Here is a 13,576-nt window from a genome sequence, read left to right as displayed (position 1 = left end):
ACACTGTGCTGATCTCTGTGTCTTTCACACTTTAGCAAATGAGGTTAATGCCAGAGTGGTACAGGGGCTCCTGCAATCCCTTTCCTCACACTGAGTTTCAAATTTGGGCATTACTTGAATGCTGATACCATGTGAGTCAGTACACAAGTGTGTAGGTAGGAGAAAGCAGGCCAACTACCCCACCCTGCTCTGTTTCTGTGTTTATTAAGATCAGTAAACAATTGTGGTAATCTAAAACAGGTCTGTATTGCTGATCCTCACAAAGTCAGGCTACCATATAGAGTCTGTAATATTCAGTCAATGCTACATTTGTTCTTTGCTAAAACACTGAAAAAATCATATACCTTCTCTCTTCTGAGGTTATCAAAGTCTTCAAATGTTACAGTATCACACAATCTCTTCTCTTAGTTCAGAGAGCTTAACATCAATGTTTCATCTACAATGAAATGCTAAAGAGAAAAAGATATAAAATAAGCAGCAGTTTTCATTTACTTACTGTCATAGTGTTAGGAAGTGAAACTTCTTACTTATTAGCAGCTTGTTAAATGGCTACATTTGAGTCTGTTCTGCAGGCGTAATAAATTATTCAGATAGCTGAAAAATATTGATTCATTACCATTTCTCATTAATATTTATGTGTTGCACACTGAAGAGTGCAACAGGGGTATATTTATTATGTTTGACTTGAGTATTTTCCGCCATCTCTAGGGTGCTGTCCAGCATGACAAATGCAATCTTGGCTCGAGTTTATAACCATAATGATCTGGACCTAATGGCAAAAGAAGCCACGATCCCAGTAATCAATGGATTGTCTGATTTACACCATCCTCTCCAGATTTTAGCTGATTACCTAACTCTTCAGGTAAAAATATAACTTTTTTATTTTGCTAAGTCTTAGTAAGTATTTGGGGAAGTCATCTTCAAAACCTTTCATCCCTAGGTTTTTCAAAGTAGCAATTAAATGGCGCTTGTTGTTTAAAGAGATCATCATCCAGCAGTATAATTAAGGACCTGTTTAATTTAAAACAATTACGTAGTCCTATCAGCTGTAGTAGGACTGAACTTGAGCATAAAATGAAGTACTTCATTGGAATTAGTCTGCAATTCAAAGAAGGTACAGAGTGCTGTACATATTAAGACAAAGATGAGAATCTGGCTCAGTCAAAGCCAGCAGAAGTTTTTCCACTGACTTAAAAACACTCAGTAGTTCACTCTTGATTCCTCCCTAATCTATGGACAGCTTAAAAGGAATCACTATTTATATATTAGGAAATTGGTTGAACAAATTTGTTTTGAAAAGCCAGTTAATGCTACCAGTACAAATGCTTAGTGTTCAGGCACTTTAACCAGTTTAAACTTTGCTCACATCACAGAACAGTTCAAAGAGATTGTATTTTGTATTTTTATCTAATGTAACAGTGGATCTGACAGCAGGATAACATTTTACACACAGAATACCAGATGTTTATCTGTGAACAGAAGGACTATGTGGTTTTACAATCAATTGAGGATCTGGCTTATAAAAAAGATTATTATACTGCAGGGCTGGTTGACAACTATGATGAACTCCTCTGACCTTGTTTACTTTCTGAATGAATAAAAACCACACTGCTTGAAAATGGTAGGGCAGAATAATTTCCTAATTCATTCAGCTGTGTTTCTCAACTGTTGGAGACTTTGCTATGGGGCATTCAGTATGTGGGAAAGATCTAGTGAGAGTAATATTAAAGTATTCATGCTTTAAACCTTAAATACTGAAAGACTCACGTGTTTGGCAAAAATTCCTTTTTTATTTTAAGTGGTTTTTTGTAAATTTTTTATACTCACAGTGAAGAGACCAGAAAAAATCAGTGAACTTGAGACTAAGATGCTTCACAGATCTCAGGATAAGGGAGATTTGTGAAGTTACATTGAGCAAGCCTCAATGTTCATATTGCATAAGACAGTAAGTTGTAATGAGAATGTCATAATATCATTATACACATTGTGTGCAAATATAAGTCAGAAGAATCTTCTGGTTGTATTCTGTGGGGTGTTCTGTCTTGCAAAGACCTTGTTAATTAGCATTTTATCACTTCTGAGTAACAGTCTTCAGGAATAATCTAATACAGTCCACACAACCATGGATATCTCTGCCCCTAAACCTGGTTTTACCTAGGCCACTGACTCCAGAAGACAGGTTCAGAGTGCTGTTGCCCTCTACTCCACCTCCAGTCAGTGAAGAGAGACCACTGAGTGCCTCAATCACCTTCTGGAGATGTATCTCTTTCTCCACTGATCTTAGGGGCAAACCTATAGGAAACAGCAGGATGAGTACACGCCCTGTTGAGCACCCTCTGCTCCTCCTCCATTGCATCCTCATATAGGGCAGCCACGGTAGAAACTCTGGGTGAACATGAGCCCACAGGCTGCACTGTTCCCTGGTTTGAATACCAAGGGCAGCACCAACACCATGGGGTGTCTTTGCAGCATCAAACACCAGGGAGGATGTCTGTGGAAAGAGTGCCCCTGCCCATTTTACCTGATGAAGAAATAGGTCCACAACAGTTGGTGCTCAAACAAAAGAAGTATTTGACATGGAGAGGTGTCATGACAAAGTGAGCACTTACATCACAAGGAATGGCTTAGCTTTTACACAGACATGGAAGGCTTTTAAAATTTGCAGCACTTTGACACTCAGCCAAATAAGCAGAGCACAATTTCCTCCATCTACCCATCTCTCCCTGATTCCTTCCAGCATGTTCCTTAGCCAGAAGTTTGTCAGGAGATCTTTATAGGGCAGCTGGGTGGCCACCCGGCTATGCCAAGGGCATGTTGCACTGCTGGTTGCTGACACACTTTCCTGCTTTCTTACCCAGGGGAGAGGTGCAGGCAGGGGAGAGCTCTCAGCAGCTCTCTGAGGCTGATGGCACTGCCTGAACTTTCCCTTTCTGACCTGTTCCTCTGCTCCTTTTCCTCTTTGCACTGTACAGTGGGTTGGAGAAGACTGGAGTGGCATGTAATGAAAAAACGTTTTAATCATATAATGAACTTTACCAGGTCACAGAAGTGAGATTAACTCTTGAAGAGGTGTGAGACACAGGTCTAGTTGCTACTTACCACAATCAAGCTTCTCATGGGATTTTCAGCAAGATAGCATCCAAGTACTGCCTGCAAGAAGATTAATACAGGGATGCGGAATGGTGCCACCAATTCTTTAAATTAGTTGAGAGTCCATATATAACATTTAGACTGTTTCTGCGCAATGCAAAGGCAGTTTATTTGATTTATACATATATGCAAACTACAATAGTGGCACAGACTGCTAGCCTAATATTTAAATGTAACTTTTAAATGTACAAATCTTTGTAGAGCTTATTTCTCTTTAAAAAATGTCTCTTCCCTATCCCCATAAATATTTTTCTGCCTGGATCTGTTCCTCCCTGCTGTCAGTACATACCCAAAATGTACTTTTTTTCTTTTCTTTTTTTTTCTTCTGTGTTTTCCAGTGGAGCTCTACATGCACTCTGGCCCTCTTCATGCTCAGCACATTTTTATTATTCCATTTTCTATACGCTATTAATTTTGTCATGTGCCTTCTTGAATCCTCCTCAAGTACTTTGTCTTTGGTCTGAAACTACAAAATTGCCTGGTTTGTCTTGTCAAAATGTTTTCTTGCTTATACCTTCTGATTCCCTATTCAGGTGCATTTTAGTATGGTTATTTTAGTATAGTCCATCGCACCCCCCAAACAACGCAGCTGGTTTATTTTCAGGGATGTGAATTCTCCTTCTGTATTCAGGGCAAATTTTCCTCCTGTAAATGTTCAGGGTGTTCTTTTCAGATCCTACAGTGTGCTCCTGTTATGAATATTGGGGTGAGACTCCTCAGGTTCAGCATCCTCCTGCCCAGTGCCTTCTTCCTGAGCAACCTGGATCCCCTCACGTTTGAAGTCTAAGCTGGCTCTGTCCTTTAATGCTGTGCTCAGGGTTAATGCCCTCTATTATGCCAAGATAAATGTTTTTCTTCGTGCTTATATACTACCTTCTTTCTTAAAAGTTGTGTTGAACCGAGTTATAACCCACTCCAAATGGTTGCAAACATGTAAAGAACCTGATTTTGAGGGTTTGGGGATTTGGCCTTTAAAGACTGTGAGTTTGTGTGCTGGTAGTGTGCACACACTGAGCCCCTTTACTCCTCTGCTGTGCTGCCGCCGTGTAACAGCCTCGTGCTGAGTCCACCCGGTGCCTCTCAGTGTCCTGGGCAGGAGCTGTGGCTCAGCTTCTGCTCTGCTCAGCTTGGCTGGAGGGCAGCATCACACAATTTGTATTCCAGAGACAGCCTGGGTATTGACATTGATTCAATTGATATTAATGTCACTGGCCGAATCAGCTCACTTGTAACTGACTGCAGGATGGCCAGACTGGTAATTAGAGTGGATCCATATGCCACTAGCTTTTGATGTCACTGGTCTGGGGGGAATTTTCTTTTTCAGAAAGCAATGGTTAGCATAAGAAATACATCAGAAATACACAGATTTCTTTTTAAACAGCATAACAAAGAGTGTTGCCCAGCTTGAAGAGGGCTGAAATATATTCTGAAGTTCTCCTCAATGTGTGACCCCGACCTCAAATTATTACAATTTTCAAATTCATCCCCATCATCATCTTCATTATTCTAACTATTAGAAATCCCTGCTAAGTTCTGTCCTGATCCTCTAGAATATACTGTATCAATAACCATTACAAAAAACAGTGTGGGAGTAAGAAAGATAACTGGCCCAGCATTTGCCTTAAGCCCAGTTTGAGAGCCAGAAAATACAAGTTTGCCCAGTTTCTCATTTACTGGATTGCACTGTCTCCCAAAGGGCTAAAGCTTTGATTCGTCGCCGGCATTTCATTTTAAAATTTGACAGATTATTGATTCATTATTCAAAAGCTTGTTTTAATTGAGGGCTGTTATGACAGTTGTGGTCAAACATTTCAGAATTAATCTATAATGGTGTCAGAGTTTCAGTCTCGCTGGAAGCAAGTCCAGGCAGAGGCAGACACGAATGTCCCTAGTTAATTAACCCAGTCTTCTCCACACGTACAGCAGGGTCCAATCTCTGAGCATGCTTATTTTTTCCCAGGGTTGGATACACTGATACGCTGCAGCCTTGGATAAAAACAGAATGAAACATTGTAAAAGCAACATGAGGGTGAGAAAGTTGAATGTAAAGTCCGTATTACTTATTTAGCTGGGATTTTTCATGAGAATAACAAAGGCAAGTTTTATGGCACTACAGCAGCAATTACTATTGTGCCAAAGAGGCTTCATAAGGGAGAAGGGCTCTAGACTTTCTAAACATGTTATTTTTTTGTGTGGCTTTACTAGGAGTCATGTTCTGAATATAGAGTGAAACTGCAGAACACCCATGCAGGTGTAAAGCCTACATCAATATAACAAAGTTTGGAAAAACTGGGGAGGGCTGCAAAGGGGAAATAACTTCCAAGGCTCTGGTAATTAGCAGGTAGTGTAAAGGCTCTCATTTAATCCAGAGTGTTACCATCCTGGCAAAACACTTTTAGCACTATTTCATCTGTGTGGTCGCATAAGCACATACTGTAAAAGAGGGAGTGGGCAGGAAGGGAAGTGTGTCTCATTTACAGTAGCTTTTGTGTTGCCTCAAAGCTTTCGGGTTCTGACCAACAGAGTCACCTCAACTCTGCTGGAAGCTGAGGGTGTGTGCTTGCTTTTAGGCAGCACAGTCACAGTGATCTGGCTTTAGATGAAGAGGTTTGAATTACAGCAGCAGTGCACCAGTGGCAGCATAAAGCCTAGAACAGGATATAAAACAGGTTCCCCTAGCAGACACACAGCTTGATTCTGCCTTGCTGTGACTCCTTCCAATAGCATAACATCTTCATTAAAATCAGTTCAGCTATGTCCACTCTATCCAGTAGGCACTGCAGATGCGGCTTTGCAATTTGCAGCGCATATCAGGGATCGTTATACAGACACGTCCAGTACTCCATATTTTATCTGTAACAGCTAGTGGCTTGGGAAAACAGAGGAAAGTACTTAGTATGCACTGTGCTTCTTTTAATGTAGAGTAGCAGCTGGCAATAAGGTGAAGTTGTTTAACATAGCAGTATATTTGTGACTCTAGTCAATGCTTTGAGTATTAAGGCTGAGATGTCTATTTTTAAACAGTAAGATGAAAAGAACTCAGGACTGTCTTGTTTGCTTCTGGCTGTGGGTTCCAGTCTCAACTACCACTAAGCGCTAAATGGAAACAGCACCTTAAATGCTTCAGTTCGGCCTTCTCCTAGGAGCACCATTGCTAGGAGATCTGGAAGGACTTTGAAAGATCCTTGGAGACCTACAGAATGGTTATACTGAAATAGCTTCCATGTCCACAAAGTCCTGATTTGTTTTCCTGTAAATTTGTTCTCCTTGCATCCAATCTCTGCCAATAAGCTTGCTGCTAACAAACTTTGGCTGAAAAAGTGATATTTCTGCAATACCATAGTTGTAGCCTTTGAGCCTGGGCAGTCTAGGACTCTATTATGTTTAGATTTTTACAGCACTTTAATGTCATTCCATATTTCGAGTACTGCTATTTTTGACTCAAAATTGTGATCTCTGGCAGAAATGCCAGTAACTTTGTTCTGGAACAACTTCACAAACTATTTGTTTAGGAGAAACTGCTGCCAGGAGAGGAGGGGGTGGTCCCAGCCCTTTTTCCTGTTCAGTCTTTTGGCATCTTTTCTGCAACTGCCTTCGAGGTTGCCACTCAGTAAAATGTGGATGCTTATCCTCTCTGACAAGCATTGAATCATGCCACACAAAGTGTTGAAGTGCTGTCTGGCTTCCAGCTACTACAATGCAATCGTAACATGGCCCAGATTTGAACTAAGAATAAAAGGCTCTCCAGAAATTTTTTCAAGTCATGAGGTGGAGTTTTACAGAGCAGGCTTATAGGAATATTTGGTTATGTCTTTCAAAAAATTTTGGTATCAGCTTAAGTGCCTATAAACATGCATATTTAAAACAAGGCTCATTAAGGAGTCTCAAATTATCCTGCTCTGGAAATACGTAACCCCTCTTACTCTTGTTCCTCCTTAGGCCTTATCTGTTGGGGGGGAGGGACAGAGTAACTGCACATGGCCAGGCTCTAAGTGCCATCAGACAAAGCCACAGTTAACTCTGTAATGCTGTTTCAAGTTTGGATAATCCACATTTTTAAAAAAATTCCTGCACTCTTTTGTTGTACCAGCTGGACTCTGCCGAGCAGGCTGCAGCTCCCTGAGAGCACAGCGGGGGTTTCCCTGGGCCGTGCAATTGGTCACATCCTGGAGTCCATTTCGGACAGCCCCTCGAGTTGGCTCTGGCAGCCAGCAGTGTTACAATGCAGTGGTGGTAAAGAAGGCAGAGAAGGGTCTCTCATGAGGGTTTGAGATGGCTTTATTCACATCTTGTCCCAGTGCCCTCGGAGGCAGAGAGAGACAGACCTCGTGGTCTGGGTGTGGGGTGGTTCTGTCAGGGGCCCAGGGGCGGTCCCTGGGTGGGGTTGGGGTACAGGAGCCAACAGGGAGAAACCAAGGGAGAGGCCAGGGCTAGGGCAGGGATCAGGGGGAACATGGCATCACAGAATCAGGGGTTAACAGGCTACCACGCTCTTTGGCTGTACAATGGAGAACAAATGCTGCAGGCCATGCGTGGCACAGCTGCTTTCAGAGTGCTGCCCTTTGGTGTCCTGTGCAGCTGTGGGGTGAAGATGCCTTCCCAGGGCATGGCCACAGCCACAGGGAACAGCATGTAGAGGCAACCAAGCCAGAGCAAAGCTCAGTAGGGGTATTTTTACAATTTTGGGGGAAAGCTGAAAGGTGTTCTATTCCAGGCATTAGGACAGTCTCTAATTAGTAGTTTCTAACATTCCTCTAGTTTATGAATCCCAAAGAACAGCTGTACATCAGTGATGCTAAAATCACTTAGTGTCTGGTGCTGAATCCCTCAGCCTGAGCCTCACCATTGGCTTATGTTCCAACGTGTCCTTCTCGAAGGGAAGCAGCTGCACTTGGGCCCTCTTGTATGACATGGGGGGCCTTCCCTCCATGACCATCCTGCAGGAGCAGTAATTTCAGGTGTGGTCCATGCAGGTAGCATTGAAGGTAGCCAGCTGCCTTTGTGCAGAGCTGTCTGATCATTTCCTCTTGCCCATCAGCCTGCCCAGCTCCTCCAGAACATAACCCCAGAGCTTGTGATTGCTTTGGCAGGAGCACTATGGAGGGCTGAAGGGACTCACCATCGCCTGGATCGGGGACGGCAACAACGTCCTCCAGTCCTTCATGACGAGCACTGCTAAGCTGGGAATGCACCTGCGGATTGCCACTCCCAGGGTAAGAAAAACCATGTTCATGGAGAAAGGAAGGCAAACTTCCCCCAGGCTTGTCTCAAACACTCAGGCATTGCTCAAGGGCCCCAGCTGGGGGTGCCCACATCTATCGTGAGTGCCTGTTATCAGAACCAAAATCCTGATCCAGTTATTTTGATGCAAAGCGGGAGTGATTCTGCTGAGTCCAACATCAGAAATGGGAATTAATGACAGGAGTATAAATCATGGAGGATCACAATTCCATTTGACAAAGCCTTACAAAGTCATCCAATGCACTCTCCCCCACCAAAAAAAAATTGAAGCTTTTTTCAGATGGGTGGAGGTGTTGCATCTCATTTGGTTTAAATTGGTGGTGCAGCATTTTAGAATGTTGCATTGTAATACAATATAAAATATTTTTTTTAATCAGTTTAGAACCAAAAAAATAAATACTGTGTATGAATTTAATTCTGTGACTGTCAAAATACATTTTTCTTACGTTTTTAGAACACTTGCCACCACTTTATCTGCAAAATAAACTTTCAACAAAATCAACATAATTTCTTCAAGTTTTACAGTTCTGAAACATATTCGTCCATGGCAAATGGTTCAGTCAGTAGGTTTTTAAGCAGTGTTATTAAATAGTGAAGATATTACACATGTTCCATGATGTGTTGCCTATTATTTCTTTTGTTAGGGCTTTGAACCAGACCTTGGGATAACTAAAATAGCAGAACAGAACTCCAAAGAGGTAGGAGCCTAAGGAACAGCCGAGTAGAATTGTTCGAATAGAGCTTATTTTCATTATAAATGAAGTTCCTTGTCTTAGTGATCTTCCTTATTTGATTCACATTAGCATGGCACCAAGTTACTTCTCACAACAGACCCTTTGGAAGCTGCAGACGGTGCCAATGTCTTAGTTACAGACACATGGATAAGCATGGGACAAGAAGAGGAAAAGAAAGAAAGACTAAAGGCCTTTCAAGGTTATCAGATTACAATGCAGGTAAAAACTGAGATATAGGTTTTTGTTTACATTCTTACAGTTTGCATTTATCAGATTCAACATCAACAAAGCATGAATTTGGGGGGTTTTTTAGTGGGGCCATGGAAATTCAGATGCAAACCTTCCTCCAGCTTAAAGAACTCTCAAAGATAACAAAGTTTGAATTATTTCATACACTCCACATGGCTTGGCCTCTTTCAGAGCTTCCCAATGAGACCCAGCTCCTGAACATGTTCAGCAGAGGCGTTCTCACTCCCCTTCTAAAGTCAGAGAAATTGGAGTGACTTTTTGACTTTGTGAAGTCAGCACTGAACTCTTACAGACTTGCATGGACATATTCCATCTTATTCACAGATGAGGAATTCTTTCGCAGTCTGTGGAATTCTTCTGAGTTCATCATCCAAGTAACCAGAGTGGGAGTTAATATAAAATTTGTTAACATTTTTACTAGTTAAGGACTTTACTAATGTCCTCACTTACATCTTTGTTTTTATATGCTTTTTAATCTACAGACTGCAAAATCTGCTGCTTCCAACTGGACTTTTTTACATTGTTTACCCAGAAAACCTGAAGAAGTTGATGATGAAGTATTTTATTCTCCACGGTCATTGGTTTTCCAGGAGGCTGAAAACAGAAAATGGACAATTATGGTAAAAAAAAAAAGAGAAGATAAGTGTAGTTGGACATTAGGGTCAGTTCTGTTCTGCCTTACATTACAGGCTTGAATTAAGCCTGGTTTCACAATAAATAGTAAATGTTGAAAACATATGTTTCAAATTCGCCCCAGAGCACATCACAATTTTGACTATAGGCAACATATATTTGTAGCACAAATGTGATCTTTTGGTGATAATCTGCTGTTGCTTGACCCAGGTTTTATCACTAAGTGAAATCTACAATATGAACCATTATTTTTTTGGTAATTAAATCACTGGATTTACTCTAATGATTAACTCAACTTCTCAATTAAAACATGTTAAAAGCTGAGGTCACAGGGTCTGGTCCTAGAAACTACAGTTTCCCAAACACTTAAAGCTAGTTATTTTCTGTCAGGAAAAGCTGCTGCTGACACTGATGGGAACTTTCCTTGAGAAAGTGCTGGAAGAGCAAAGATTTGAAAGATCCTGAGAAGTTATGTTGTGGGCAACACTGTGTGATCTGTGGGAACCATGAGAGGACACTTGGCATTTAACATAAACCATAACTCCCCTCTCAGCATTCCTAGAATTTCAGAAAATTACTGCCAGATCTCAGTAGCCTATTATTTATTTTTGGCTTTAGAACCACCAAGTTGACAGAAGCTAGTGAAAACTTTCAGAGGTGAAAAGAAAAACAAAAATGGCATTGTCATAGCTCTGAGAGGAAGCCTAGATGTGCTCCAAATGAATAAATAAGGGGTTGAGCGTTGTGTTTACTAAAATCTCAGACATTGCACACAGTGAAAAGTACTAACAAATTTGTGTTAAATTCATAGTCTTGGCCTTAAAATTCAACAAAAGGCTCATATTTTAAATTTTAATTTTGCAATTTAATTGCCCTAAATACTACTTTTTTAAAAAGAAAAGAAACCCTTTACTTTGGGTTCCAGGTGCACAGTTTTTTGGGGGGTGGGGGGAAAGAAAAAAAGTCATCTTTGTATTTTATCAAGCTATAAAAATAATGAATGTATGGGTCTTGTTTACATAGTATTTTCTACCACTCAGCGCAGAGAGAAAACTGAAGAATAGATTATTTGCTCAGCTGTAGATCAAGCAGTGCTGAGTGCAGCCACGAATGTGCAACACTGAGGGGCTGCACAGCTGTAATTCAGCCACCTCTGTGTGCCTGGGGTGACCTGTCACACTGGGCAGGGATGATGGGAAAGGAAGGACAGGCAGCAAGCTCACAGCCCCTGGAGAACCCTCATAAATCCAGTGCTGGGCCAAAATAACAAAGTGCAGCCAGACCTTGCTGTGAAATCACAGCAGTGTGAACCAGGTAATGCCCTGTCAAGGCAAAGCAAGCGTGGTGCTTGTTGCGTGCACAGGCATGGGAAGGACAGCAGAGATTCTGCAACACCACGTTTTATTAAGCTGACAGTCCCATCACTCCCATTTCACAGCCATGCCTAAGGCTGGGCAGGCAGGGCAGGAGGGGTAGATGGCACACTGTTTACCTCAGGGAGGATTTACATGTTTTACTACAGAAAGTATAGCTAAACTGGTATAAATTTCAGAGCCCATATTCCAGTGTGGCTCTCACTGATGCTAATGGAAAATGCTGAAATCCACAAGTCAGCCCATGTGATGTCTGGGTACCTACAGAATCTCCTAGAAGTAGCTGAGAATACATCACTGCATGCCACAAAGGCCTCAGTATTTGATCTAAATGCTTGTCTGAATTGCTCCTAAGCTGTCCATTAATATATTTTGTCCACACTGAGAAAATCAATCAGCTACAATACAGAACTTCCTAACTGATTTTCAGCTTTTGCCTGATTCATCATCAGAAATTCTAGTGAATAAATCTCAGTGTGCCATTTTTGTCAGGACAATAATTTTCAACACAACGCTTCAGAGCTGGAAAATATTTCCCCCTTATTTATTTTTATGGAGTATCTGTTTCCAATGTGATTGGATTTTTTTTTCTTTTCTTCCTCCTCTAGGCTGTCATGGTTTCCCTGCTGACAGATTATTCACCACAGCTACAAAAACCCACATTTTGATGCTTGAATTCCTGCCAGGAGAAAAATATTCCTCATCAGCAGAATATTCTGGTCTGCAAGCACATAGATTTTCTTCAGAAAGGACCAAAGCAATGAGTGATTTTTTAATAGAACCATATAGTTAGCTGTATAATATTGCATTACATTCGTGAAAATGTTCAAGACAATAAAAACCATTGCAGAAGCTGCTTTTCATCTGGATGCTCCAAGCTGGCTCTGCTTTTTAGGGGTCAGCATCACGGAAAACATTCCAAGGTTGCACCTTAATGGTTGGGTCTACCAGCAGCATAGGCATGGCATAGCCTACAGGTGTGGTGGGGCTTGCACTGTGTGATATTGATGCCTGAAGATTTTTAGCTTTTTCATATATTTGTAGCTTTGTAGATTTTTAATATATAGTTGTATAATTTCTAGTGCTTCTCCTGCCCTCTTTCACATTTTAGAACAATAAGCTAACCCTTTCTAACACATTCTTGAAATTCTTTTTAGTCTTATTCTCAAGAAGAGAATTTCTAACGAGGACACCTGGTTTTTCACCAGAATTTGAGAGACATAACAACACGTAAGGCAAACAACCTCCTGGACCAACTGCTAAGAGGCAGACCCCAGGGTGGGTTACTGGGGCAACTGATCTCCAATTGGATGTACCTGCTAGATATACTAATTATTTAACCTTATAAAAATTGTAGCAATACCGTATCAGGCATGTGCAGAGCCATATTTGTGCACCTGAAAGCTTCCATTAAAGAATTGGTTTTTTCTTACCACTCTCAATATTGTTTGGAAAGTTTTGTCTTTTGATTCCAAACAGCAATATGACAGACATAAACTCCCTAAACCTGTCCCTTAATTGCTCATCTAGGGAAGTGTGTGTGGAGAAGCAGTGCTGCAGTTTGCCTTGGCTGCCTGCACTTCCCAGGTGCCCTGGCTCCTGTTTCTGTTCTCCAGCCAACATCCAAATCCCACTCCCGTTTGACACCAAAAATATAGAGACCTTGTGAGCATTATCCTCCTCCATGACATCCCTGTGGGCTGGTGCAGGGGGATATTGCTGTGAAATTGGAATGGAGCAGTTTCCACGGAGCTGGATACAGCAGAGAGATACAGCCAGAAGGACCTGGTTCATTCTGTGCCTATCTCCCCTAGACCGTCATTCCCCAAAACAGAATTTTGGCTACAGAAGTGAATATTCCATTTTTTTTTCCTGAGCAAACATGAGGGAGACCACATGATGAAACTTATACAGCTCCTTTGCAGAAATAATTTGCTGCATTTTGATGTACACTGTAACACAGTGTACATTTCAGCTAATCCTTCCCAGTAACAAATTCATGACATTTGTAGTTTTTGTGATGGCTAGGTGTGTGCATTTAATATTTCAGGCAAAGCTTAGAGTTAAGCATTAAAAAACACCTTCTTTGTTGTTTCTAAATGGTTTCAAAAATACACTGATTTTTTTTCCCACTGTTATACTGGGACAGTGTCTGTGATATTCTAAAAAATTCTGCAAATGGATTTGCATTTTCTG

At 41.3% G+C, this 13,576-nt stretch overlaps 1 protein-coding gene across 2 annotated transcripts in view; it reads left to right on the top strand.

Annotated features, from left to right (window-relative positions):
- OTC (ornithine transcarbamylase) overlaps window positions 1-13,358 on the top strand; it is a 33,608-nt gene extending 20,250 nt beyond the window's left edge. For both annotated transcript variants that reach the window (XM_042035224.1, XM_042035213.1), the window contains 6 exons: window positions 709-862; window positions 8,241-8,363; window positions 9,036-9,089; window positions 9,195-9,344; window positions 9,857-9,994; window positions 11,989-13,358. In XM_042035224.1, coding sequence (XP_041891158.1) covers window positions 709-862; window positions 8,241-8,363; window positions 9,036-9,089; window positions 9,195-9,344; window positions 9,857-9,994; window positions 11,989-12,048 — 679 coding nt within the window. In that variant the 3' untranslated portion in view covers window positions 12,049-13,358. The remainder of the gene's footprint in view (window positions 1-708; window positions 863-8,240; window positions 8,364-9,035; window positions 9,090-9,194; window positions 9,345-9,856; window positions 9,995-11,988) is intronic.
- The last annotated feature ends 218 nt before the right edge of the window (window positions 13,359-13,576 follow it).

Source organism: Corvus kubaryi, unplaced genomic scaffold (assembly GCF_017639235.1).
Source record: "Corvus kubaryi isolate FWS band 111438036 unplaced genomic scaffold, C.kubaryi_AGA036_p1.0 133, whole genome shotgun sequence".
NCBI lineage: Eukaryota > Metazoa > Chordata > Aves > Passeriformes > Corvidae > Corvus > Corvus kubaryi.
This window is presented reverse-complemented; position numbering and strand designations above follow the sequence as displayed.